This window comes from Accipiter gentilis, chromosome 3, assembly GCF_929443795.1.
Source record: "Accipiter gentilis chromosome 3, bAccGen1.1, whole genome shotgun sequence".
Lineage (NCBI taxonomy): Eukaryota > Metazoa > Chordata > Aves > Accipitriformes > Accipitridae > Astur > Astur gentilis.
In genome coordinates this window covers 8,172,509-8,198,650 of record NC_064882.1, presented here as the reverse complement: position 1 = coordinate 8,198,650, position 26,142 = coordinate 8,172,509, and the positions used below count along the sequence as shown (strand labels likewise).

The 26,142-nt window shown below is 38.5% G+C and overlaps 2 protein-coding genes across 6 annotated transcripts in view; both read left to right on the top strand.

Moving 5' to 3' along the window:
* GUCY1A1 (guanylate cyclase 1 soluble subunit alpha 1) overlaps nucleotides 1–16,590 on the top strand; it is a 40,170-nt gene extending 23,580 nt beyond the window's left edge. For 2 of the 3 annotated variants that reach the window (XM_049793651.1, XM_049793658.1), the window contains exons 3-9: nucleotides 2,597–2,658; nucleotides 4,332–4,390; nucleotides 5,467–6,176; nucleotides 7,703–8,188; nucleotides 8,704–8,847; nucleotides 10,994–11,148; nucleotides 13,393–16,590. In XM_049793651.1, the coding sequence (XP_049649608.1) occupies nucleotides 2,597–2,658; nucleotides 4,332–4,390; nucleotides 5,467–6,176; nucleotides 7,703–8,188; nucleotides 8,704–8,847; nucleotides 10,994–11,148; nucleotides 13,393–13,594 (1,818 nt within the window). In that variant the 3' untranslated portion in view covers nucleotides 13,595–16,590. Of the gene's footprint in view, nucleotides 1–2,594; nucleotides 2,659–4,331; nucleotides 4,391–5,456; nucleotides 6,177–7,702; nucleotides 8,189–8,703; nucleotides 8,848–10,993; nucleotides 11,149–13,392 lie in introns of those variants that run through there. The other variant, XM_049793667.1, reaches the window with a different exon arrangement.
* A 6,838-nt stretch (nucleotides 16,591–23,428) lies between these two features.
* The window catches only part of GUCY1B1 (guanylate cyclase 1 soluble subunit beta 1), a 58,935-nt gene continuing 56,221 nt past the window's right edge, over nucleotides 23,429–26,142 (top strand). For all 3 annotated transcript variants that reach the window (XM_049792903.1, XM_049792922.1, XM_049792912.1), the window contains exons 1-2: nucleotides 23,429–23,505; nucleotides 23,843–23,916. In XM_049792903.1, the coding sequence (XP_049648860.1) occupies nucleotides 23,503–23,505; nucleotides 23,843–23,916 (77 nt within the window). In that variant the 5' untranslated portion in view covers nucleotides 23,429–23,502. The remainder of the gene's footprint in view (nucleotides 23,506–23,842; nucleotides 23,917–26,142) is intronic.

Genomic DNA, 26,142 nt, shown 5'->3' with positions numbered 1-26,142 from the left:
ACCTAACTGAATCTGTACTGCTACATACATTAGTCATTATCACAATATAATTAAAATAGCCGTTTTCACCTGTTATGATGCTAACATCCTGCCATACTATTTTTAAAAACATTATTGTCTGTGTTTACCACAAAGGTATTCTTATGTCTCTGCTCAACATAACTGCAAACAGGTACAGGTGCATGCACAGTCATTTGCTTGAGTGAAGATGAATACCATGGTTTGTCTCTGTAAAAAGAACATGAAAAGTGAAGCTCCATAATATTCAACACTTGGGCTTGCCTCAAATTCTGTGGAAAATATGAAGGAACTGACTGGTATATATTGGGACTACAAATGGCAAATGGCCAACTCTGTATAGTCGATTGATTACAATTCTATTACTTGACATTCAGTGTACCTTACTAAATGTGCTCGAGCTTGGTTAAATCTATTTGCAGATCTGTTTTCACAACTCTTCATCTATTACCCTTTTTTAAAAACTGTACATTATCAATTTTTGATAGACCCCTTTTTACCTCTGCTGCACTTACACAGAAGAAATTCATCCCTTCAAACTGATCTTTAAACATATAAAGGAAAGGACTTTTAACTCAAGAATGAACTGGCAAAGCACCCTTTCTATGTTGTTATGATTGCTGTATTGCTTTTCTAGTATATAGTTGTTTGTTGGATTTTTAATGAAATTATTGTTGTTTTTTTTTCTTTAAAGAGTGGTATAAAAGTATGCAGCTGCCTATTGTATAATCACAATAGGCTAGTTCATCAGCGGGGACAAAAGCCTGGTAAAGTCAAGGATATTATGACCATGTACCCCAGGAGCTACTGAAGCTCGAGGTTATTGTCACTGTTATTTACAGTTATTCAAGTCATATTCATTGGAGCTTTGTCCAAGTATAGTAGTCTGTTCTCATGCTGATTTGGGGTCAAGATGTAAGAATTTTCCCAATCCCAGTTCTCCATAGAAGGGGTTTGCTTGTTTAAAAACATATTTTTCATTGCTTAGATATTTTATGGTGCCTTACTTAACCATCAGTGACTAACATCATCTTCTTTCCAATTGGAAACTCAAAAAAAGGGGCTGCATCATGACCCCTATTGACTCATGAACTCATGAAAACAGTGAGCTGTGCATGGAAGTTCAGGGCATAGTGAATCCAGAATAACTGTTGATTAAATGTGAGGTATAATGTAGTGCATGAGATTGTTTTATTTGCTCCTTTGGGTGTTTACAGAAATATAGAGAACATTGCTCAGAGATAAGTAATGAACTGGATGGCATTTCACTTCCTGTACCACTTTATACACAGATGTGTATAAAGTATAAATGTGTTCATATACATGGTAGAACAGTTGTTCAGTTTAGATTTTTGCTTGGAAAAAGGCTCCAGAATATACTGCCTTTCTTTCACATGATATTTTCTTCATGTGTGCAAACTTTCCTTTTGAAAATAGGAAGTAAAAGTAAAAATACAAGTAAAGGATGCAGTAGAAAATGCTAGTTTCTTCAGGGAATGAGAACCAAAGAAAAGCCAGACCACAGCAAGCCTCAAAGCCAAATTCTATCATGGCAATATAGTACTATTCTTCATGGGAAGTTTGGGTTTCAAATGATCAGAGACTCCATACATAAAACACCTCTACTGGCCCCAACAATTTAAAATATGCATGTTTGGAAAGTGTTTTATCAGTTCCAACTAGGAACTACAGAAGGGATATGGAACCATGGGATCGAGGTTAAGGTAAATCGAATTAAGGTAAATCTTCAGGATACTCTAAAGGGTCTTTTATTATGGAATCTTTTTACAAAGGTTATCTACAGTGACTAGATTTTCATCTGGAGGATATTTGGGTTTGCAGCATACATAGACAAAACTCTTCTTTTTCTACAAATATAAAATAAATGGTTCTAACATTGTCCTGAAATGCTATAGTCTTGAAAACAGAAAAGGATGTTATCTGAAGCACAGAAGCTATCTTGATCTGGATTATAGCTGCATTTGCAACTCTGTTACCTTTTGCAGTTTCAATCTTGAGACTTCTGAAAATTGCCCTGAAAAAAATTTAACTCTTAATATCCCAAGAAAAGTTAACTAGTTAGCAGAGCCACTTTTTAATGTTTTGCTGTGGGCATAATGGAGAATATAACTGCCTTTTTCTGTTAGGAGAAAATATTTTAAATTAAAAAGATTTCTTTCTACATGTTGCATCCATGGTAGGGTGTTTTTTGCGGGGGGGGGGGGGGGGATGTGTAATAATAGAAAGTTGGGTTAATTATACTTATTTCTTAGCAGCACTGTCTTTATTGCCATCTGACAACTTGGAAGTAAAGCGCATCACTATATTTAAAATGCACAACCACCGGTGCACATCAGCTAAGGGGCTTAATTATAGTGGTACTAGAGCTGAAGACATCAACATAAACTAAACCTCGAACACAGAAATGACATGCTGTTTCTAACATCTATACCATCTTGAAAAAAAGATGTTAGTCCCAAAGACAGCAAAGTAATTCTTCTCTGTATAAAAATGTTATTCTTATGATTAAATTTTCAGCAATGACATTTTAATCAACATACCTTCTTTTCTTCCCCAGTTTGAAAGGCTTAATCTTGCACTTCAGAGAACACTTGCAAAACACAGAATAAAAGAAACCAGGTAGGGATGTGTAATGGGTTTGCAACTAACTTCAGAGCAATGTTTTGCTGACAGTTCATAAGGACTCGGGTGGTGACTGGGAATCAGGACTTCTGGAATCTGTTTTCAGTTCTGGAATCTGTTTTCAGTTATCTTGACAAATTGGTGTGTAACATTTCATGTAGTGTAAGTTTATAATTATTTATTTTATTTTAAAGTATTTACAAATATTTAAATCTCTCACAAAGTTGACTTAATGGGCATATTTAGCCATTTGTGCAGGGAAACAGCCAAAGACTTTTTTTAAAATGAGCAAATGTTTTGGAGGAACTCAAGAGACTACGCAGGCATAGATGGAAAGGTAGATAGGATGGTATGTGGATCTAGCCCAGTGTTTCTAAGATCCCAGGAAATGAATTTTAAATGCAAATGATTAGTATTATACAAAAAAAAAAATAATTGGCTTCTGATACAGTGAACAACCATATACTTACTACAGATACTGACATACATGTTTTCACTGGGCTCAGTTGGCTTCTGTTTTCTGTTTTGGAGGAACTCGGCTTGATTTTCAGCACTCCTTAGTTCTAATCCAATATTAATCATTTGAGCCTTGTAGGGAGTGAGAATTTCTTAGTGTCTCATTATACATTGAGGATTCAATTTATTGAATGCCTCTGAAAAAATAAGCCCCTCCGTTTAAATCTCCTTTCAAAAGTGGAGGAAAATAATGAAGTTGGAAACTACACTGTTGCACACCTTGATAAGAATAGGTAATTACAATGCATCTTTTAAATTATAGTTTATATTTTCAAAGCACTTTACATGCATTGACTAAACCAAAGGTAGCTGGTCAGATGTGTATTGCAGTTGCTGACTGGCTTATTGATATGAAGATTTTCCCTATCTTTAATTAAGTGTTGCTTCCTGGAGTAGTTGTTTGAAACAAAAAATTACTATGCTATTCTGAATTATGTAATAATGCAAATGTAAAACAGATCTAAATGTCTCTATTGCTTCTGCATGTAAATATATCTAAGATATTTCAAGTGAAGACATTCAGAAAGCATGTATCAAAAGCTTATTGCTTTTATGGAGGTTAATCTAAGCTACATGCCCTTCTTATCATTTTGGGTCTGATATTCAGGTTGACATTTATTGACCTCAGAGAATTCAGAGGGCTGAAGTTTTGTGTCACAGAATCCGGATTACTACCAATGAACAAGTAATTTTGAAGTTAATAGTTGCTATTGGTATTTCCTCTCAAAACAGAATACCTTCTCACCTCTTTTGAATGTAATGCAACGTAATTCCAATAAATGCTTGAATATAAATTCCAATCATATTTTACAATACATTATGAAATATAGTTATGGCTTCAAGCAAAAAACCCAAACCAAACAAAAACCAGCCCTGTTGCAACCTAAAAGCTTTTAATCAATGACAGTCTATAGCATTTGGCCTCAATCCATAATCTGAGCTCAGACCACTAAAACTTTAATTTATCACAAATGCACTGGATTATCTAAGATCCTATCAAGACCCTATTTTGAATTAATCAAAACCTGCCTATTTGATCAGCAAAACTTGGTCTGTACACATTAAAGACAGGGAAGCTAACTTCTGTTACTATTTTTACTATGTTATATCTTGATTTTTCAGGGGGGTTATTTACATTTTTATGATCTTTACAGAAAAACTGGGGATAGAGAAGATTTTGAAAAAATAATCAGTGATCATGCTAATGCAGCAGGTAATGTAAGCTTGTTTAATAATAAATATATAAAATATATAGATTATATGTAAGTTATCTATATAAAATTATATATGTATATATAAATTAGTCTTGTTACTAAGAATAATTTCTTCCATGTAAGGGCTGCAGTGATACTGACAACACAGAGCCTAAACTGTAATCTCTGCAACTAACATTTCAGAGTGTCAAAATTTGAGCTGAAGAGATGAGTTTCATCTCTTAGCTGTCATAAAATCATCCACCCCTATAATCCAACATCTAGAGGGAGTTGTAACATACATTCAGTAATAAGTTACAATTTTATACTCATGAAAAACTGTTTGATACTTTTCATCTTCTGAAGGACTGGAGTCTGTTGGAAGAGAACTGCTGTAATTTGCAATATGGAACTGTCTGGCTACATCTGTAATAGTAAATTAACATTTCCAGGAATTGAAACATGGTCTGTACACCTAAACTGTTACCCTGGTGCTGGCACACAGTTGGCTTGTGACAGATAACACTTTTCCAAATGATTTCCAGTAACGGTTGGGGAGTTGGAACATTCCCCACAGTCAGTCTGCATGCAGCTATCCTGTTTAAACAAATTTACTAGCAAAGATGTGCACTGTTCTGTACCAGTTGGCCTCAGTGTCCTGGAATATTCCTAGGGTCATTTAATTTATTGGATCAGGCATAGTACTTATATCTGCATTTGTGCACAGATCCTATTTTACTCTTAATTTTTATTCTTATTTTAACTTTTTAAATTCTTATTTTATTTCTTCATATCAAGATAAGGGAATTGGGTTAAAGCCTGTGCCAAAATGTGCATTCATTCTGTCTACATCTCTACAAACAACAGTGAGTCTTGGATCTTTCCAAACTACAACCTATTGTCTCCCTGTTTTCTAGGCAACACAAGTATGTCTTTGGTTAGAGCAGGACGCCTAAATGAGAGGTCCCTCAGCTGTCAGTGCTGAATCAGGGAAGGATATTGCTAATTTGATTTGATCTAGCATGAAAAAAAGTGGAGGTTAGCCTGAGATTCAGTGTGATGAGTGCAGTTCTGACTAAAATGTAGTTTCATGCAGGTGTTCCCATGGAGTCTCTACAGGAATCTCTTGGTGAAGAGCTATTCAAAATATGCTATGAAGAGGATGAACACATATTAGGGGTTATTGGAGGAACACTTAAGGACTTCTTGAACAGTTTCACTACTCTGCTGAAGCAGAGCGGCCACAGCCAAGAAGCAGGAAAAAAGGACAGACTTGAAGATGCCTCCATATTATGCCTGGAGAAAGATCAGGACTTCTTAAATGTGTATTATTTCTTTCCTAAGAAAATTACGAGTCTTATTCTATCTGGTATTATTAAAGCAGCAGCTCATATTTTGTATGAAACTGAGGTGGAAGTGATGCTCATGCCTCCTTGTTTTCACAATGACTGCACTGAGTTTGCTAATCAGCCTTATTTGCTGTACTCTATACAAGTCAAAAGTGCAAAACCTTCGTTATCTCCATGTAAACCACAGTCTTCACTTGTGATTCCTGCCTCTGTGTTCTGTAAGACTTTCCCATTTCATTTTATGTTTGACAAGGATATGTCAGTTCTTCAAATTGGAAATGGGATAAGAAGACTTTTGACCAGGAGAGAATTTCAAGCTAAGCCCAATTTTGAAGAGTATTTTGAAATTCTTACTCCCAAAGTAAGCTGCACTTTCAGTGGAATAATGACAATGCTAAATATGCAGTTTACTGTACGAGTCAGAAGATGGGATAATACTGATATGAAATCATCCATGGTAAGAGACTTTTTATAACCATTACTTCTGTGAGGATTTTTTTTTTTCTTCAGATAGAGTTAAAATAGCCACAAAACATGGTGCACTTTGCATTGTCTACCTCTCAACATCACATACAACTGAATAATAATGATTTATTGAGGGCACTCTAATGTAATTCAGATTCTGAAGCCAATATTCAGTCAAAATTCTGCTTTAGGACTTTTACACAAGTAAAATCTGACTGCTAACTTGATTTTACTAAAAAAAATAATTTTGAAATACTGATGAACTCAGTATATTGAGGTAAAGCCAATGACATGCCATGCTGCTGAAAATAAAGACATCTCCAACACAAAGACCAAAAAGCAGGGAAAGCTTTATCAAAGTGCCCCTCAATCATCTGGAAACAACAGCTCTAGGATTTGGGGAAAGAAGTAGACATTTCCTGTGCTCATTCAGCCTTTGGTGTCTGGTATTTTGATATCTTTGATATTCTGATGTTTTCATCAGATGTAATTGCCAAAGGTCCCACTTAGTTTCAGCTGATGGGATTACTTACTGTTTTTGCCAAAGCTGGGTCTGTGGCAAATGACCTGGGACTGTAAAAAACATTGAATATTCAATGACTGCTTTTATTCATCACTGGCCCCAGCTGAATTCCAGCTTACATACACCCAAGACACTCCAGGATGAATTACCAGTTCAGACTCAACACTCCAAGAACTTAAATGGAGAATGGTAATAAAGGTTTCACCCAGTTATTAATGAAATGGGAAAAAATGTTGCACTGATTAGCTACTTCATCTCAGATCCGTTTCTGCACTAGGCAACAGTTTAATAATTACAAGGGGTAGTAGATTCTGCATTGCTTTTGCATGAATTTACATATGCAAATGTCTATTAGCAAGTAACTGGTTTTCTTCAAAAAAAGGTCTTTCAAAGCAATGTGAAGTGTAGCTCTGCAGCACCTTGCACATTACACAACTGAATACAGAAATGACATAAAAACACTTCACAAAATATTTTGCTTTTATAGATCATTAAAATGGGATATTTCTGCCATTTATGCCTTTAATTTTAAATTGCAGTGAGTACTGAATGTCCTATGATAAAATCAAAGCAGATTTTCTCACTTTATCTTACAAAGAAAGTGGTGCATGAATTAAACACTAGAGTTATTAGCAGAAATTCATAGGCCATAGTAACATTTTCTCAATAGGTGAAAATGCACAAAATTCTTTTTTTTTTGTTTTTCTCTTCTTCTTAAGTTAAAACTGATGCTGATACTCAAACATAAGTAGGTGTTTATGCTGAAGTTGTGGCCTAACTTTTGTACCAGAAGGCTCAAGCAAAATAAACTTATTTGTTGGCTCTGTGATTTAGCACTGCATATTTCATCTTAAGCAACTAAACGAAAATGTAAGGACTATGGACCGGTCTGATTTTCCTACATTTCAGCAAAATGTAATTCCTCTAAAACTTCTTGCTTGTAAACCATTGCCATGCATGTTTTGCATGAATTCTTGTTTCTTTAACTGTTTCAGGTAATGGATCTTAAAGGCCAAATGATCTATATTTTTGAATCCAGTGCCATCCTATTCTTGGGATCACCTTGTGTGGATAGACTAGAAGATTTTACAGGACGTGGATTGTACCTCTCAGATATTCCCATTCACAATGCATTAAGAGATGTTGTTCTGATAGGAGAGCAGGCCAGAGCTCAGGATGGGCTGAAGAAGAGGTTAGGAAAGCTAAAAGCAACCCTTGAGCAGGCCCATCAAGCACTTGAAGAAGAAAAGAAGAAGACCGTAGATCTTCTGTTTTCAATTTTTCCTGGAGAGGTTGCTCAGCAGCTGTGGCAGGGGCAAGTTGTGCAAGCCAAGAAATTTAATAATGTCACAATGCTTTTCTCTGACATTGTTGGATTCACTGCCATTTGTTCCCAATGCTCACCTATGCAGGTTATCACCATGCTTAACGAGCTTTATACTCGCTTTGATTACCAATGTGGAGAGCTAGATGTCTACAAGGTACAAAATTTATTGTATTTCTGTGGGTTTGTGGGGCAGGAAAGGAAAGGAAGACTAAATGGGACAGAGGATAATAGAAGTCCAAAAATTATTTTGCCCTAAAGCTTCATTATAAGAAAGACATATTAACATAAATCGCAAAACAACAACAAAAAAATCAACAGGATCAGCCATTCATGCAGCCAAGAGAGAAGCCCATCAAACTTAAGAGTTAATTTAAAAAATTCATTTCAATGACAGTGCTGTGAATCTGGAGTCAACAGGTGTTTAATGTAGCTATGGGTGCCTGACAGCAGGTGAGCAAGGAAAAGTATTTTAGCATTATGCCCAGCAATAAACACAAGTTGTGCAATTTTTCCTTTTGAATGATACTGCAGGATTTGCCCATGACTTAAATAATTTAGCAGGACAAGTAAGACTCAGTCAATATGTAGGTACAATTCTTACTGAAGCCACAGACTATTCTTTTATATGTCAAACAGTCTAACAGTAAGGAACAAATATGCCTGTTTTAGGTTGAGACTATTGGAGATGCCTACTGTGTCGCTGGAGGTTTACACAAAGAAAGTGAAACACATGCTGTTCAAATAGCATTGATGGCCCTGAAGATGATGGAGCTGTCAGATGAGGTGGTGTCTCCCCATGGAGAGCCTATCAAGGTCATATATTTTATTGTATTTTATATGGTTAAAGTGGTCATTTTTGATTGTTTAGTTGCTTTTGGGGTTTTTGTCTTGAGAAAATTTTGTATCATTGCATTAACTTAGTCAGGTTGGGGCATCAAGTGTGTATGGCTGGAGAAGCTGACCTTTTTAGTTCTACGAATGAGAGTTTTGTGGAGAGGTAAAGATGAAACAGAGATTTGAAAATCAATCCAAAAGACTTTCACAATGCAGTGAAATCAATAAGTGCACACTGACATGCTGCAGTTTTTGTCTCAGTAGCAATAAGTTTGTCAGTGGCATGGAATATCCTGTTACTGTTTTCTAATGAGAAGACTAATCCTCTCTCAAAATTAGACCCAATGAGAACATCTAAGTCTTTTGATGTAACAGGTATAAATACGAATCATCAAAGACATGTTCCAATTGCAGTAATCCACATATCTTTAAAGGATTCTGTTGCTGTTCTAGTTTTACAGTCAGATACTGAGCCACTACCATAAGATAATGGTGTAAATGCTGTCAAAGCAAATGTTAGATTCAGTGGTAATTATATTTATGGCTTCCTTTCAATGAGGGCTTACACATGTACTGAACTTTTCATATAGGTTTTCCTCTCACTGAGAAAAAAAGAGAAAAGCCTGTGTGCATGACAAATGATGTAGACCTTCTTCTAAGTTCAAATGTCCTGGAATGGGGTCCTATTATTTTTAATACAGGTGTCCTAGTTCATTATTTCATTCATTTGCTCATTTTTAACATTTCTGTTAATTTGTTCCTTTAGAAGACTTCAGGCTTCTTTGATTTCAGATCAAGGAATATTTGTATTCCAAGACAAAGAAAATGGTTATTAGGGGGATTACATGCTCCGCATTTATCACAGAGAGAACAGCAGTATTATATTATAAATAAATGTCATTTGTTTTGTATTTCACAATATCAAATTAAATTACACTTAAAAAATCTGGAAACACCTTGACAATATTATAACCTGTTTATAATTTCCATGCAAATGCTACCTCTATAATTTTGAATGAGGAATGCTATTACATTTTAAAAAGTAATATTAAAATAAAGAGAAAAAAAATTGTATAAATACCTACTAGAAGCTTCTTAGAAGAAAACTGAATCTTTCTATTTTTAATGAAAGCATGCATCTATTTTAATGAAATGCTTCATGAAAGCATTGGCTGTTTTGCAAAGCAACAAATATGTCACACAGTCTACTGTCATTTTATGTATCAATTGTCAAAGAAAAAGATGTAACCGCAAACCACTTACTTTAAATCAGACTTGTATATTGATGTACATATTTTAGCCATCTTTGCTGTGTGGGTGGATTTTGTTGTAGGCTTTTCTGCTTTTCCACTCAAAATTAGAAATTGTGACTTCTTCATAGTGATACCCTATTCTCTTGATATGTAAAGCATAGCGCAGATAGTAGATACACAAGCTTCCCAACATCATGCCATTAGTGTGTCAGAGTGCTATTCTGAAGAAAACATGTCTACATAGGTATAATGCGCATAACAACACATCTCAAAAAAAAAAAGGAACCTAGAAAGCAGCACCAGCTAAGCAAAACTCAAAAATCTGAGTATGAGTTACAATGAAGAGGTATCAGAATGTTTCAACTGTTGTATAATTTGATTACTTATCAAAATTCTGTACTCTGGGATTGGGATTTACCCTATGTGTGACCTTGTCAATAGAATTCAGTTGGAACTACAGCATATACATACTGTCTTTGCTATTTCCTAAGACTTGTCTTCTGACTGTGACACCAAAGCAAGTACTATTCATTGACTATCACCAGTCATGTAATTCCTCCCAGAAAAGTATACAAGTGTCATAGTAACTCCTGCTGATGTTTCTAGATCAATTTACTGCCACAGAGACCAGTGTTATCACAGTCATATCAGATGAAGGATTACTTACTATAAATGCAAAGCAAGGTAAACTTCAGCTAGCTTCCTCTCCATAAGAAGTGATGACCGGAATACAGACATTTTAAGGAGACTGTACTAACTCAATTTATATCAGTAGCTCTTTTTTTTTTTTTTTAATAGAAGAAGAATTTCTAAAACTGACTTTAACCTTTTTATTTTACCTAATAATGCTGTTTTCTGTCTTTTATTTAAAGATGCGTATTGGCCTTCATTCTGGATCTGTCTTTGCTGGAGTTGTTGGGGTTAAAATGCCTCGTTATTGCCTTTTTGGAAATAATGTAACTCTTGCCAATAAGTTTGAATCTTGCAGTATACCTAGAAAAATAAATGTCAGCCCAACAACTTACAGGTACAGTGCTTCATAGCTGTAATATTTCCACCTGAAGTAGTTACTGTAATAGTTGATTATCTTCCTGTTCTTTCCCTGCCCCCCTCTGAAATACTGCTGTTTATTTTCCTTTTTCTCTTTTAATCTGACGGCTCATAAATGCACCATGGTTATTTTTAGTCAGAATACAACCAGCAGCAGCAAGAAAAAGGGCAAAACAGAACAGCTGATACTTATTTTTCAGATGTTACATTTAAAATAAATGGACTGCCTGGGCCAATTTTGCTTCTTACCCTGCAGCTGTACACCTCTGGCTTTTTTTTTTTCCTTCTGTCATATAGCTGGGCCGTCTTTGAGCTATGTGGCTTTCAGTGTGATCTGGATGCCAAACTGGCTGCAGGTGCCCTTGAAAGTAACAACCTTACTGAAGAATTGTTAAACGTCATCCTACACATCTTCATTCTCTTGGTTAGGGAAGATTAATGAATAGATTGCAATGAAACAACTACCCCAGTGTTTAGTTCATACAGGTCTTGGTCCCAGCTCAGTTTAAACCTTTTAGTATGGAACTTAGGCTGTACTATTTATCCACTCAGATCAGACATTCTTAGTAACGTGTACTATGTGATTATGCAGACAGCTAGCAGGCTCTCCCATGGGAAATACACCATCTTTCCTTTGTCCTTCGAACCTAATACTCTTTTCATATTATCTGTTTAATTGTACTTAAAAATCACCTTACAACATGTTCATGGCCAAGAATAGTGTTTATAGGTGCTAGGCAAAATAATAGGAAACTGTTTTGAATTTGATGGTAACAGTCTACATCTGAACTCCAGGTCGAGGTCTGAATTTTATGCCACTGAGCTGATAGAGACTATTGTTTCTTCTAGAGTGGCCAAAAGTTTTATAAGAATGAACTGTAGAGAGTTAATCTACTAGTAGAAAGTGATATTGCTGGCTGTGTAAAATTACCAGGAATATGGATATAAATTATTTTTTCCTTTTAAGGAAGCTCTGCTACCTTCACTGCAGCCTGGACAGTTAGTCAGTTGTTCCTACTCTGCTTGTACCCACTGCCTTATATCTGATAATGTCTTGTGGCAAGATTCTGTGTCCAATGTCAGACAGAGAATTTGGACCAGGATTCTGACATCCCCTGTAGCATGTGCTATGTGACTTACAGAATGCCAAACTTAGATTATCTCATATAGTTGATTTAGATAAAAGTAGCACAGGTATTCAGGCACACAATAAGTAACCTTTTCAATCATGCACTCTAAACAAATACGGAGATAGCATTAGCATCGCTGGTGCTTATGTATGTCAGAATAACAGTGCTGGCAAATGATGATTTTTTTCCCACATCCATAAGGAAAATAATTTTGAATGGTACTGACTACAGTCTTTTCTGAAAATCATTCGTCCACACAAGACTTGCCTATAACTTGTGGCATATGTAGATTTCTGCATGGCTGTGTATTCATCTCAAGACAATATTTGAAATGAGTATACTGTTGAAAAAAAAAAAAAGAGAATTAATTCTCTGAGTGCCTAGAAAATAGGCAATTTGGTTAAACTATTGTTACTATTGTTGTGGTATGTTTGGTTTCTTCCCTGAGTGAATGATGTGTTAACCTCCTTTTTGTTTAGTGATTTTTTTCTTTTTGATTTGTACACCAATTCTAAACACATATTGCTAACATTATGCTACCTTGCACAACTCCTGTGTATTGCAATAATTGTTTGGAAGCTTATATACCAATCATCAGTATTTATACCTACAGATTAGCAATCTGTGTTTCAGATACAGAAGACCACTGGGTTTTGTGGATGCATGTGTGAAAAAGCAAAATTATTAGAATTGGTAAGAGGATCTGAATAGTTTAACTAATAAGCTTTTCAGTCCTTCATTAGTTGAAACATTAATTATGGTGCCAGTTTCATGTGCAAATCTGAGCTAGCTTTCAGTACTAAATAATTTTTTTTAAATATTTACAACAAACATAGCACTTACATGCAAAACATTGACAAGACAAAACCAGAGAGCCAATATTCCTGTTTGCACAAGTTAATAGATTATCAAGGTTATCAAATAAACAGTATTTTTTTTATATTATCAGTAAATAATATATAAATATTAAATTAGATTCTGCCCTGCTACATTCTGCCCTGCAGGACCTGAAGAATTATAGAATGTCGGCACTTGTAGTAACAATTAGTGACTGATTCATTTTTAATCAAGATGATTCATTTTTGTTCTAGGTTGTTAAAGGAATATCCGGGTTTTGTGTTCACACCTCGCTCAAGAGAAGAGCTTCCACCAAATTTTCCCAGTGATATCCCTGGAATTTGCTATTTTCTGGATGCTTATGTTCAAGGAACAAACTCACAGACTTGGTTTCAAAAGAGAGATTTGGGAGACGGCAATGCCAATTTTTTGGGTGAGGAAACAGGAATAGACTAAATGGTACATTCACAAGTGTATAGCATAAGTTTATAAATATTTTGATTTTTTTGTATGAATTGCAAATTTTTAAAAATGTATGAAACATGAAAGCACTTTAGATTGTTAACACCTGAAAGCCAGTATTAAAATTTCAGGAAGTATGTCACTGACTACTTTTTATTTTTTCTTTTGCATAGGAACATAGTCACTAAAATAATGTTGCAACTTCACTGTTGAAAATGCTACTAAAACCTACATTTTCCCTGTGGTAATTTGTAAGTGCGTAACAACTCTCTGAGTTCTCTCTGTGCTGAGAATTCTAGATGTATTGTATATGCAGCGTGTCAGGAAATGTAATGTGCAAGTGATGCAGCCACATGCAGTGTTGTGAGCTGGTGCTTATCAATGACTCTTAAAATATATTTTCTTAGTGATTCCATAAGAAAATGTCCATTAAAATATTGTTGTTGCTATCACATACGCCTTCCAGTGCATCATTTGGGCCCTATCCTAGAAGCTGCTGACCATCTTCTAACACTGATTGGAGTCAATGTGTTGAGGGTGCTCAGCATCTTCTGGATCAGGCTGCTAACTGTAGCTAATACACATATACGTAGCAGAGTTTGCTGCTTACTGTTTCATGAACTTTATTTTGTGTATAAAATGAATATAAATTAAAGCACTGTATAATTATATACTAAAGTCTCTGTAATCATCAAACCATATTTTAGTCCTTGGGGTTTTTAAAATACTTTACAAAAAATAATAATATCCACTTGCTATTATGTATTAGAGCAATAAATGTTTTCTTTTTGTTGTCATTTAAATTTGAAATGTTATAAAAGAAGTGTAATAAAACATGCTTTGAAGTGTTCACTTAGAAAGGAAATTCCAGTCAGACTGTATAAAATTGAACAGAACCACACTGGTTTAAAGCTATGATCCTTATTCAGAATGGCAACTTGGGTATGACATATTATTGAAATTGCTGTGGTATACTCACTTTAAAGTTGCCGGGGAATCTACAAGTCAACAGAAATGCTTTAAAACATATGAACACATATGTGAGGTATTACTATTCATACAGTACAAGCTTTTCTGTTGTGGATGGTGGAACATGAGTGGAAAATTCTAAAGGGTCTGCCTCTAGAACTGGCAGAATAGAGTTAGTTACGAGTCCTGAGTTTAGGATTCTGCCTTTCTAACTAGCAGATCCATCTGCACATAAATTTCTCCACGCTTCACAGTTTGATCCCACCTGCAGGCTGGAGAACTGCACTGCTTACGCACATAAAATATTTCCGGTAGTATCAAATATTATTAGTTATTATTCTAACCTCTTAAACTGTTTGATTTTGGCATATCAAGCATAAAAGTCTTTCTTCAAGCTACTTGCTACTGAATCAGATTTTGCTCTCTGAATATTTACAGGGAGCAATTACATTAGACTAAGGTGCCATTCTGTTCATTTTCTGAACTTGACAGGTTCATTCTGAAGCTCAATACACTTTTATCCTACTATGTTGCAGTAGAAACTCATACAGAACATGTACTATCAGAGCCTTGAGAAAAATCTTTATAAGGGACTAGCACTAAGAACATTTTTAAAGCATATTTTAATTCAGATTTCCTGTAAGCAGCATTTGAACAAAACTTGAAACATTGAATCCTCCTATTGCTTGAGGTCTCCTATATCCATCCAAGATGGTTAGAAATCATTGTGACACAAAAGTGGAACCTGAAAGTCTCTCTATATATGCACATCTCTCTCTTGCACACACCATACCTATACACACACATATACAAGCATATGTATTTGTAACATTTTTAACAGCAGTGTTTCAAGGAATGAGAACTATGCAAACCTTGGCAACTGATCTTTGCAATATTATTTTGGTCAGAAAATTCTGTTCTATTGACATAAATACCAGGAGGCTGCTAGCAGTCCCATTTGGCTGCTCCTGGATTTAAAAATGTGGGAGTGTTTGACTACCAACTCTTAGTAGTAGGCTCATGGTATTAAGCCAGTAATGACTGAAGTCAGTAGGAATCTATCCATCCCTGTCATCTGTTGAATGTTAAAAAACAAATAGGCTTTTAAATAGAGGATTTCTTTCTCCATATTTACCAAATGGGAGGGACTCTTAGGAGTGAATTTCCTTTTGTCCCCAGGAAAGAACTATTGCTGGACTGGATGATGGCCATTCTCAAAGCCAGATTTCATATAAATCTGTTGTTCAGTAGGATGTTCATCATGGCAGTTCCTGACACCTTCCTAAATGTATCTCTGTAAAATAAAATGTGCCCTTGGCCTTAGTTCTTATTAATGATCAAATTCATCTTCCAACATTACTTTTTATAACTCTCTATTTTTTAACATACCCTAGGCTACATTACCAGCTGGGATAGAATTGCTGTGGAGTTCCTTTTACTTCACTAACTTTTTTTTCTGAAAAGTTCAAAACATTCCCATGTCTACTTCAGCCTTGGTTCAGAGAAAAATCCTGATCAAGTGCTTAAGTGTACACATAAAACAATACACTTGAATCTCAGTGAAGCTAATAGGATTTAGGCAGGTATTTAAGACAATGATTCAAGAAAGTTCATTAAAATGTACTTGTGTTCAGGCCTGTTCTGAAAAAAACCCCACAAGCCTATGTTTAGCTTTAAGCAGAACTGAAGAATTTAGGTCTCACTGAAGCAGTTCCTCTGTTTAAGTTTTTTGCTGAATGAATATGTATTTAATAAGGGACAATTATTTTTAACTAATCTTTTTACTGAGATCTTAATTAGTCCTTTCACTTTTGAAGTCATCTTTTCACTTAAATTAAAGCCAATGGAATAAAGGAATCAGAAAGCCAATAAGCAAATTGTTGAGATAAACAAAAGGAAGGCAATTTAACTGATATAATACTGGGAGATTTTGCAAGGAAATAAAACAGTTGTTTTTAAGCTGATGTCTTGTATAGTATTATGTTGTGTGAAAGTCTTCAGAGACCATGCAATGCTATTTATATAAATATACAAATACCTTAGTATTATGTCCAGAAACATTTTTGTTATTATGTGAATTTTTATTTTATTAGTTCTTGAAGATTCAGTGGAGCTGACTCCTGTTTACATTTACACTATGTGATGGAGGATAACATTTTTATCACACTGCAGTTTCTTTGCCAAAGAGGTGTAAATGGCCCTTGAAATAAATAAAAAGTGGATCCTTTGAATCTTAACAATGACACAGCTTAAGTACAAGCTACAGCCAAGCTATAGCAAAAGAATTCAATTACTTTTATTTCATTCAGGCAAAACCTGCTAAGATTTTAGGGACATGTTGGAAAAAAATTCTCATTGCTGGTTATCAGAAGAAGTGCAACTAGTCTGGAGCTGATGTTTTCTTTCTCTCTGAACTACTGTGCAAAACCAAAGCAAACAAACTCACAGAAGCTGACAAAACAGTGAAGCGCACAGATAATTGAGCCCCAGGACAGATCTACTTTTTCATGTGAAATCTTATAAAGGAAGAATTCAAACCTCCCCCAAAACCAGTTTATTTCTCCCCTCATTTTCTTTTGCATTCTCTGCAGAAACAGCTGCAACAGATAGTACAGGAGGCAAAATCAGTACTTCCAGCTGAAAGCCATCATAATTAAGGGGAATTTCTTCTGAATCTTGGCAAAGGAACCCCTTTTTCAAACCCCACCCATCCTATAACCTACCAAGCCACTCTAGCTGCTACCGTTCTTTACGCCTGCTCATTGTTCTGCAAAAGCAGTGGAAGGGGAGTTTTTGTTTCCTGCAACAGCAATAATTTTTGTGGCTATTTGCCATATAGCATACAAGGGACTGTGTTGCCTTCAAAGCCCTGCTCCAGTTTATCAGAAGTCAGCTTGGCAGAAACCAAATTTAACTTTGAGGCTGTTTCTGAAATGAAAGCTAGGGCTTTCTTTTCCACTTCTAAAGTCTGTAAGATGTGGGCAACAACAGTCTTTAGAGACTTCTAAAATCATCCCCGATGGTATGGCTGCTCACAACTGCATAGGAAGGAAATAATCAGATATAAGCTTTTTTTTTCTTTTTTTTTTTTTTTTTTAATTTAATTTCTCAATCCCATTTGCATAGGTTGACTGGCAGTCCTTTTCTGCAGAGCAAAGGGAGAGAGTAAAACTCACTGTCTTATATTACTCAGCATTGCTCTGATACTGAAGCACAGATAAAAGATGGAAGATAATCAGTGGTTCTGGAACCTCTGCTACATCCAGATGCAAGAGTTTAAAGATATGTACTCTCCTGAGCACAAACAGTAGGATCTGAATGTTAAATATGCAGTTAGGGTGGAACATGAAGCTGGAGAGCCAGTCAAAGAAATAATAAACTGTGCAAGAATCTAAAACAAAGTAAACAACCTTATAAAGCTGTGTCTCATCTGCTTCAGCAGATTTTTGATGCTGACAGTAAAGTCAATTTGAGCCAGTGGTTTCCTAATATAAATGGAAGAGAGCACATTGCTTTGCAGCCCCATTATAAGGCCTCCTTTGAAGATCTGTGCTGAAATTGTTTCCCATCTTCTGAGCAGTACAAATTCTTGTGCCACTACACCAACAAATGCCATGTTTATATGAGTATCCTGCACACACAGCATGTAATGGGAAATAACCTAGAGGAATACATGCAGTAACGTCCCAGGGATGTGAAAAGGGGCAGATTAAGTCACAGATACGCTTTCACTTTTCTGAATTTTTCAGCCCAAGCAAAACCTGCCAAAGAAATATCGAGAACAATAATGTTCCTAGGAGCTTTGGACTACAAGCCTATGAAAATCAAGAGGAGTCTTTCCACTGATTGCAGAAGGTGTTAGGGAAGATCTGGACATGCAATTAGTTTGCTCTGCATTGCTAAGATTACATTCCTCTTACAGGAGGATGTAAGACAGCTCACAGAGTTTCTCAAATCTGCACAGGTTATTGCATTACGGAACAACACTGACATATTGAGGGCTGTTTCAGTCATAGCTTGTCAATACCAGTGTTGGAAAATGAATGTAATGGTATAGTGAAATAGTGTATAGTGGTACAGTAGAAATAATGAATCTTGCTGAAGTGATCTTAAGAGCATATTTCTGCACCAGAGAAGTATTATTATGACAATCCCACATGTCAAGTCTCAGACCATTATGATTTGAAACAGATAACTAGAAAATACCCATAATTCAGTTTGATGTCAGTAAACTAACTCCATCTTCAGTAAGTGAAATTCAGCAATACCATATAAGGCAGCATTTTTATTCAGGATTACAGTAACAATATAAACTGTAAGAGGAAAGTCCAAAGTAAAAAATGCAACTTATTAAAATACTTTCTTTGTTTTAGAGTGCTTGTGTATTAACACAAACCATATTGAACTGAATGTAGATGTTCTTGGCCAGCTAGTGGTTTTCCCAAAGTTACTGTCAGCAACTGCCCTCTCATACAGCATAAAAGGATCCTATGCTACTTTCTGCTTTCACGGAACTCAACAAGAATTTCCAGATGAAGTTAGCATCTCAAATCAGGAAAAACCATACATATCACCACTTAAAAACTATAGCAGTTGTTTTTCTCTTTTAACCACTGACTGCAACTCTTTTGGCTTTCTGATGGCCAGTTTAGGAAATTACTCCTGAGAAACATGTTCGAGGAACACAAAGTGGAGAAGCTGCCTTGTAGGATTTCAGTTACAAAAAACACTTTCTAAAAGGCTCCTTTCACGCCAGTGTTCCATCCCATGCATGTCCCAGTTGAGGCTAGTGCCACAGCTACCCTCCCACTCCTGAATACCAGAAAGCAGCTGGGCAGCAGGTCATGAGCTGTACCTAGTACATAAGGGTCCCCAAATGGAAATGAGATTGCCCACTACAGTAAATAAGCTGCAGGCTTTATGAAGTGCATCAGTGTGAGAGACTGAAAGAGTTAATGTCTCAAACATTGTGGTGGGGCAAGTTCTGCTTAAGGACTAACTGCATAAGGAGGATCTCTGCCTAGCAAGGAACCACAGGTGAAGAGAAGCAGATCAGAACCCATCAGCAAAACAAGGGGGAGGGCGTGCTGGAGGGCGCACAGCTCCCTGTGCTGATGTGCTGTTCTGATATGCTGAACAGGGCAACTCACCATGCAGGGAAGGGGAAGTTACTCCCCAAACGACCCCCAAGCCCAAAGGCTCACAAACCGTTTATGACACCTAATTAACCTAATGCCTGACCGAAGGAGGGGCAAGGATGATAAAAGGACACAAACTGAAGCTCCACGTGCGCAAGCCCACTGGAACTGGACCCCTTGGCTGACTGGACCCCTCAGCTGACTGAACTAATGCTGGACCCAGGATCTTTCTCTGTTCATTTTTCTCTCTTTGTCTTGTTCACTCTTGCCTTTTCTTTTTCCGTAATCCCTACACTTAATCCCGTTGACCAAGTATCGGACTAAGAGCGGATCCAGCCGCCCCGGGCTCCTTTCTGAGAAGGGGTCTAGAAAGCAAAGGGGTCTGCTCTGAACCTCGTGAGTCAACGGGAGGGCTCTCCTTATTGTCTTCCCAGAACTGATTTCCAAATAAGCAAGGCCTGTAGTATATATTTGGTGATGTATGGTTAGCCCATGTTACACAGTTTACTGACATATTTTCATGCCATTTTTTGTTGTGAGCATACCAGTTTTGGTGGTGAGCATGCCAATTCTTGTTGTGAGCGAATAAAAGTTGAGTTTTGTGAGTTAAAGGAGCCCTGGTGTTGCTTCACCTTAATCCTGACCTGGGAATTGGCAAACCTGGGTCATTGTCCTGAGAAACTGGGGTGTGACAATCAGATACAGTCCAAGTGATTGCATGATGTGCATAATGCATGTTACCTAATAGTCCTGGTACTGATAGGGTTGGGCCTTGAAAACACAGCCCAGTACTAACAGCTTGGTCTGACATGTACTTTATCTTGTTGACTTAGAGCCTTTCCTTCAGCTGAAACCAAATCTTGCCTAAGACCTACCAGATAGTCTTGATTCAGCAGGCATCTGGAATGGAGGCTGGTCCCTCTCAGCAAATCACCTGGTTCAATTCTTCAACTCAGCATCTTCCAAAATTTTAAAAGGGGATCCCTGTTTTAGAAAACTAAATCAATCATTGCCTGCTTTAACTCTGCCCATGCTGTTCTCAGTTCACATTTTACAAATCTCACCTTGGATGCTAGAACTTCCACTAGTATGACAATGGCTTAATCGCAAGAACAGCGATCTACCAAGCCTGATCCAGATCAGAAGAAAGGCAATTTCACAATTGTCTAAAGCAATTTTGACCTTTGCAGATATCAGCACTTTTGAAAAAGTGTCACTCAGGTACACAAAATTGCCAGGCTAATCTACTTTCTGAAAACCATATCCAAAAAGAATTTTATGTAATCTCTCTAGTATCATTTTCTGACCATGAGGGTTTACCCCATATACAGACTGAGCAAGTAGATTCCCTTGAAAATTATGAAGAATGAGAACGTTAACACTGATTCTCAACCCAGTCTTCTTGTTTCCTGCCTGGGATGTGCAGTCAGGACGTCCTTGACATTTTGTATCCTCAAAACTATTTTATAGGTGTGTGAAGAGGAAGGCTACATAACGTCAGAGGGCAAAACTCCCAGGTGTTGTCTTACAGTCTTCCAGGAGTGTAGATTCATTACCACCAGTAGGCACACAAAGATTACAAAGGGCATGTAACTACAACATTGGTATTGTAGGATATGTTTTCCCATTTTCCCAAAACTTCCTTCCTACCAAATAGGAAAAGTAGATGCTGACCTGATATACTCAAATCCTAGCTAATGGTGACAAGCTGACTCTCCTCAGCTGTAGGGAAACATAGCCTTTTGTCTGGTTACAACAGCATGATTTATTACAACATCTTCGTTGCCAGTTTCCTGGAGACTGAAGAGATTCTTAGAGATTTGCATCACTTCAGTTTTTATTTGGTTTTCTACACAGATATTTTCAACCAGTAGTTTGGTTATTTTTTTCTAAAAATTTTCTTTCCTCCCTTCAAAATTAGCATATCATTTGTATAGTTTTAACTGGTTATATTGAAACTTTTTTTCTTGGTCATCCTTTAAAAAATCTAGAATTGGTTTTCCCAGTAGAGTTGGAATGTGTTAGACTAAGTAGAATTGACCTAAAAGAAGGGTTTCCCTCAACTGTTCTTGGAACGCCTACTGAGATGATGTTTGCCAAATTTCTAATGGCTATCCGTAATTTGCCTCCTCACTTACTAGCAATTTTAACAGATCTTAACACAGATTCAAAAGGTCACCAAGCAATAGATGAGATTTCAAAAGATTTTAAATGCTGTCATTTGTTAACTTACTTACATGGAACACACATACTCCATCTTTGGTGTTTTAGATTTTTTTTTTCATAAAGTATGTGAACAGCTCAAATTTGAAACTTATTTTGCACTATCTTACTAAGGTTTGAACTTTTGCAATTTCACTTACATCTAGAATCCATCTGGATCGATTAGCATCTATGGCTCTGCTGACTTCATGTAGCAAGGTCTCTGCCCAAGAGCTACTACAGTATTAGTCCACCAAATATTCACCCTATAATCCTTCTAGATAATCTCATTCTTGAATATGTTTTGACTCTTTTTAAGCAAGCAAAAAAAAAATCAGCAGTCTCCTTAGCATTTTTATTTCATACGCTGAGGCCAGGTCTTTAGATGGTGCAAAGGGCTTTAAACTAAAGGGGTTTTTCAAGTTCTGCACCCTTTTTTGTTTTGTGTTTATGGTAACATATGAAGACAGCGTGTTATTTCTGAACTGTCCTTGGCATGTTGTCAGCAATCCTCTGCTCAACAACTCCTGTTATAAAGGTCATACCTTACTTGGAGGACCCTTTAAGAATCCGTATGCAGCAGGCTACGAATACAACGCAGTGTTTATTCACATTAGCTACTGGCAAGGACTCAACAACACAAAGAAAAGATTACTGAAAACTCTCATTATTACGCATTTAACTTCACTAGCCTTTGAAAAACGAATGCACTAAACCAGAAATGTCTGCGGTCATTTTGCCCCTCAGACTCTTCACTTTTTAGGGGGCATTTATCTTCCTAAAAGCTAAATGGTTGCATTGGGATATGAAACAACTGAGGGAGGAGGCATTTCTGCTCTTGCAACGGCAACCACTGCAAAGGGCACTGACGCCAGAGCATACGTGGCTCTACACGTACCTACCTAACCCCTAGGAACCTGCCAGGCACTCTGATTAAATCCTTCTGACTCGCTGTCAGGCGAGTCCCAACGACTCCAGCTGGAGAAAAGCTGCTGGAAAATCCTTTTGGATGCGGAGAAAACTGTAAGACAGAGGTTCGAAGGGGTTCCCCGCTGAGGCGAGCATCGGCGGGAAAAAACCCTAGAAGGACGCGTCCTATTTCCTAGGCCTGTCCCTCCTTCCCTCGCCCCCACACGCCGGCCTGAGGCGACAGCAAACGCCGTTATCCCGCCGACCGCCGCCCCAGCACCTGAGGGGGAGCGGGGCGAGCCGCAGACCTGGCAGCGCGCATAGGGAACCCACCCAGGGACGTGGGCAGCCGGCCCACCCCCGCGCCCTCCAGCTGCCCGCCTCAGGCCGCTCGGCCGACGGCGGCTGACTCCCGCACCCGCCGCTCCCACTTCCACGCGCCCAGCCCCCGCCGCGCCCCGCCGCGCCGCCGCATCCCGCAGCCACCCGCAGTCCCGCCTCCGCCTCTGATTGGAGGACAGCACGGCGGCCGCGCCCACCATTGGATACTAGAGCAGCGGCCGCGCTCGCCATTGGCTGTCGGCGGATGCCCCTCGGGGCGGTGGCGGCTGGGGGGAGGCGGTGAGGCGATCGGGACCGATCTTCTGCTCCGCGGCGGCGGGGTGACGGCGGCACCGCGGCACCATGGTGAGCTCCGCCCGGCCACCTTCCCGACCCGGGAGACCGGGGCTGAGGGAGGACGTCCGGTCCGGTCCGGTCTGGCGGGGCTCGGGGCCGGGGCGCGTGGTGGGAGGGAAGAGGCTGCATGCGCTTGGGAGGAGGGAGCCGTGAGGAGAGCCGGGCCCCGGCCCTTTGTTTTGGGGGGAGATGGGGAGGCGGTGGGCTGTTTCGGAGAGATTGCTTCCCGCCGGGCTGACCGGCACCGTGGTGGGGTGGGGTGGGGTGGGCTGGGATGCTGCGGGGCGGCGGAAGGGGCTCCCCCGCCCGGTGCCTGACCGTGCCGCCGCCTCGCCCTGCCCCGCAGTACGGCTTCGTCAATCACGCCCTGGAGCTGCTCGTCATCCGCAACTACGGCCCCGCCGTCTGGGAGGACATCAAGTAAGTGCGTGCGTGTGCGGGCGTGTGTGTGTGCGCGCGTCCCCCTGCGTGTCCGCCCGCCCCGTGGCGGGGGCGGGCTGGGCCGGGGCCGCCCGCGGGGGTCCCTGGCAGGGCGGCCGCGGCCCGTTTGCCGCCCCGCGCGGCTCTGCGTTACCGGCAGGTCTGTATAAAGGTCTGTTTTGTGGCAGCGGTCCCCAGCCGTGCCGAGACCAGCCCGGTTCTTGCCGCCTTTCATCCCGCTCGGGGCCTTTCTTAACGCCGCAGAGACCTGTCTTGTTCCATCTTTACCGATCTCCGAGAGCCGCAGTGGTGGCATTGATCCCTGTGGTTCCCTCGATTACACAAAGTATATGGCAGAAGTAATGTGCGGGCAAAACGTCCCAGAAACCACGGAAGCCCTTCCTTGAGTCAGACCAGCAGGTGAACCATGGCAACAGTTACATCTCTTCGTGCTCCTGAAGGAACTGAAATACAGTTTTTAGGTAGTAATCTCTATCTAAAACTAGTGTGAGATTCTGGTAATGCGCTCAGCTTGAAATTAAAAGAAGTCGCTGCTATAGAAAAATACGTATAAGAATGTATGTATAAGAATTTTTTTTGCTTTCTTTTATTGAATCTGATTTCTTGTGTCCAACCCTTGTTTGTCTGGCAGCATAGCATTTTTCCAAGGAGATGACTGTCTTCACTTTAAACTTTTGATGAATTATGAGATTGCACAAAAAGTTTGAAATAGGTAGTGCAAACAAAATTCTATTTACCATTGATACTTGGGTAAAACTACAAGAAATATTTTTAAAAAGACGTAAGTGCTTACAGAGCTGTGAACTTACTTTGTAAGGCTTCAGGTAACTATGTAGTTAGACGAAAGGGTTTAATATCTTTTGATATTGTAGGTTTTAAGGGAGGAGTAGATTATCCAACTTGGAGAAAGTGGTCTTCTTTCAACTGGATACCTTCTTCTGCACTCCTCTCTTCCATTTATTTTGGGCCAATTTTAATATGCCAACGTAGCTGTCTTGTCATTGTCCTAATACAATTTTTTGAGTTAAAGGCCTGCTCTTGACTGTGAGATTTTTGTGACCATGACACTTTTTTTCATTAATCCATTCATTAAGTATGTCATAATCTTATACAGTACCACGAAATCAGAGAATCATAGAAATGTTGGTTTGAAGGGACCTCTGGAAGTCATCTAGGCCAGTCTCTGTTCCAACCAGGACTGTTACCAGCACTAGATCAGGGCTCAGCTGTGACTTTTGTCTAGCTGAGTCTTTAAAATTACCAAAGATGGAGGGCCCACAGTTGTGGTTCAGCAGACATTCACTGTTCCAATGATCCCCAACAGTCTATAACACTCTTTGCAAATGCAGTTCTATAGATTGCGTAGATGACTATTCAGTGAATGCCACACAGTTTTGTGTTTTAAGTTAAGTGAGCTATAAAAGTTTATTTTTCTTACATACCTTATCTAAACACACTGATCTAGTTCAGATTCTTATGGTTTGATACTGGTTTTATACGACACATGTAAGTTAAGAGACAATAAAAAAACAGTGATACATCATTTTCTATGAAAATTATAGTAAAATATGTATAAAATATAAGAAAGAACGTTCACACTTTCCTGGCATGCCATCCCTTACCAAGATGCCTTTGAGTATTATGGTCCACTTTTGTCCAGATTAGCCACTGAACACAATTTGTGTTTAAGATTAATCCATCTGAGAAGATACAAAGTCTCATCTTCTAGTACAAGATCATGCTGCAGACTGGCAGAACTGGGTCATAGTTCCTGATGCATCCTATCTCTTAAGATTTTACACACATCTTATAGAATACTGAAGATAACTAAAGCCTATGAGGAGTATTACTCACTTAACGTTTTGGACAAATTTAATGGAAAGATACGAAACACTTTGCTAAGGTCAGCTGTGAAAATTCAGGGAGCTGCTACATCCTGTTTCTGTTTCAGCTGAGAAACATTTCAGTTGTGTAGCAGCCCAACTGCTAGGCTCTGCTATTAACTCACAGGGAAGATGGCTTTCTGGAAGGAAACTGTACCACACCACCACCCAAACAGAAGAATGGTACATGATCTGCAAAAAAGAGCCAGCATATATGCAACAGCTGCCATAGCTCCTTATGCAAAAGGTGTTTGCAACAGAGTATTTATTCAGCAGGATTTATCTTAGAAAGTAGTGTATCCTAGAGTTTAGAAACCAGCAA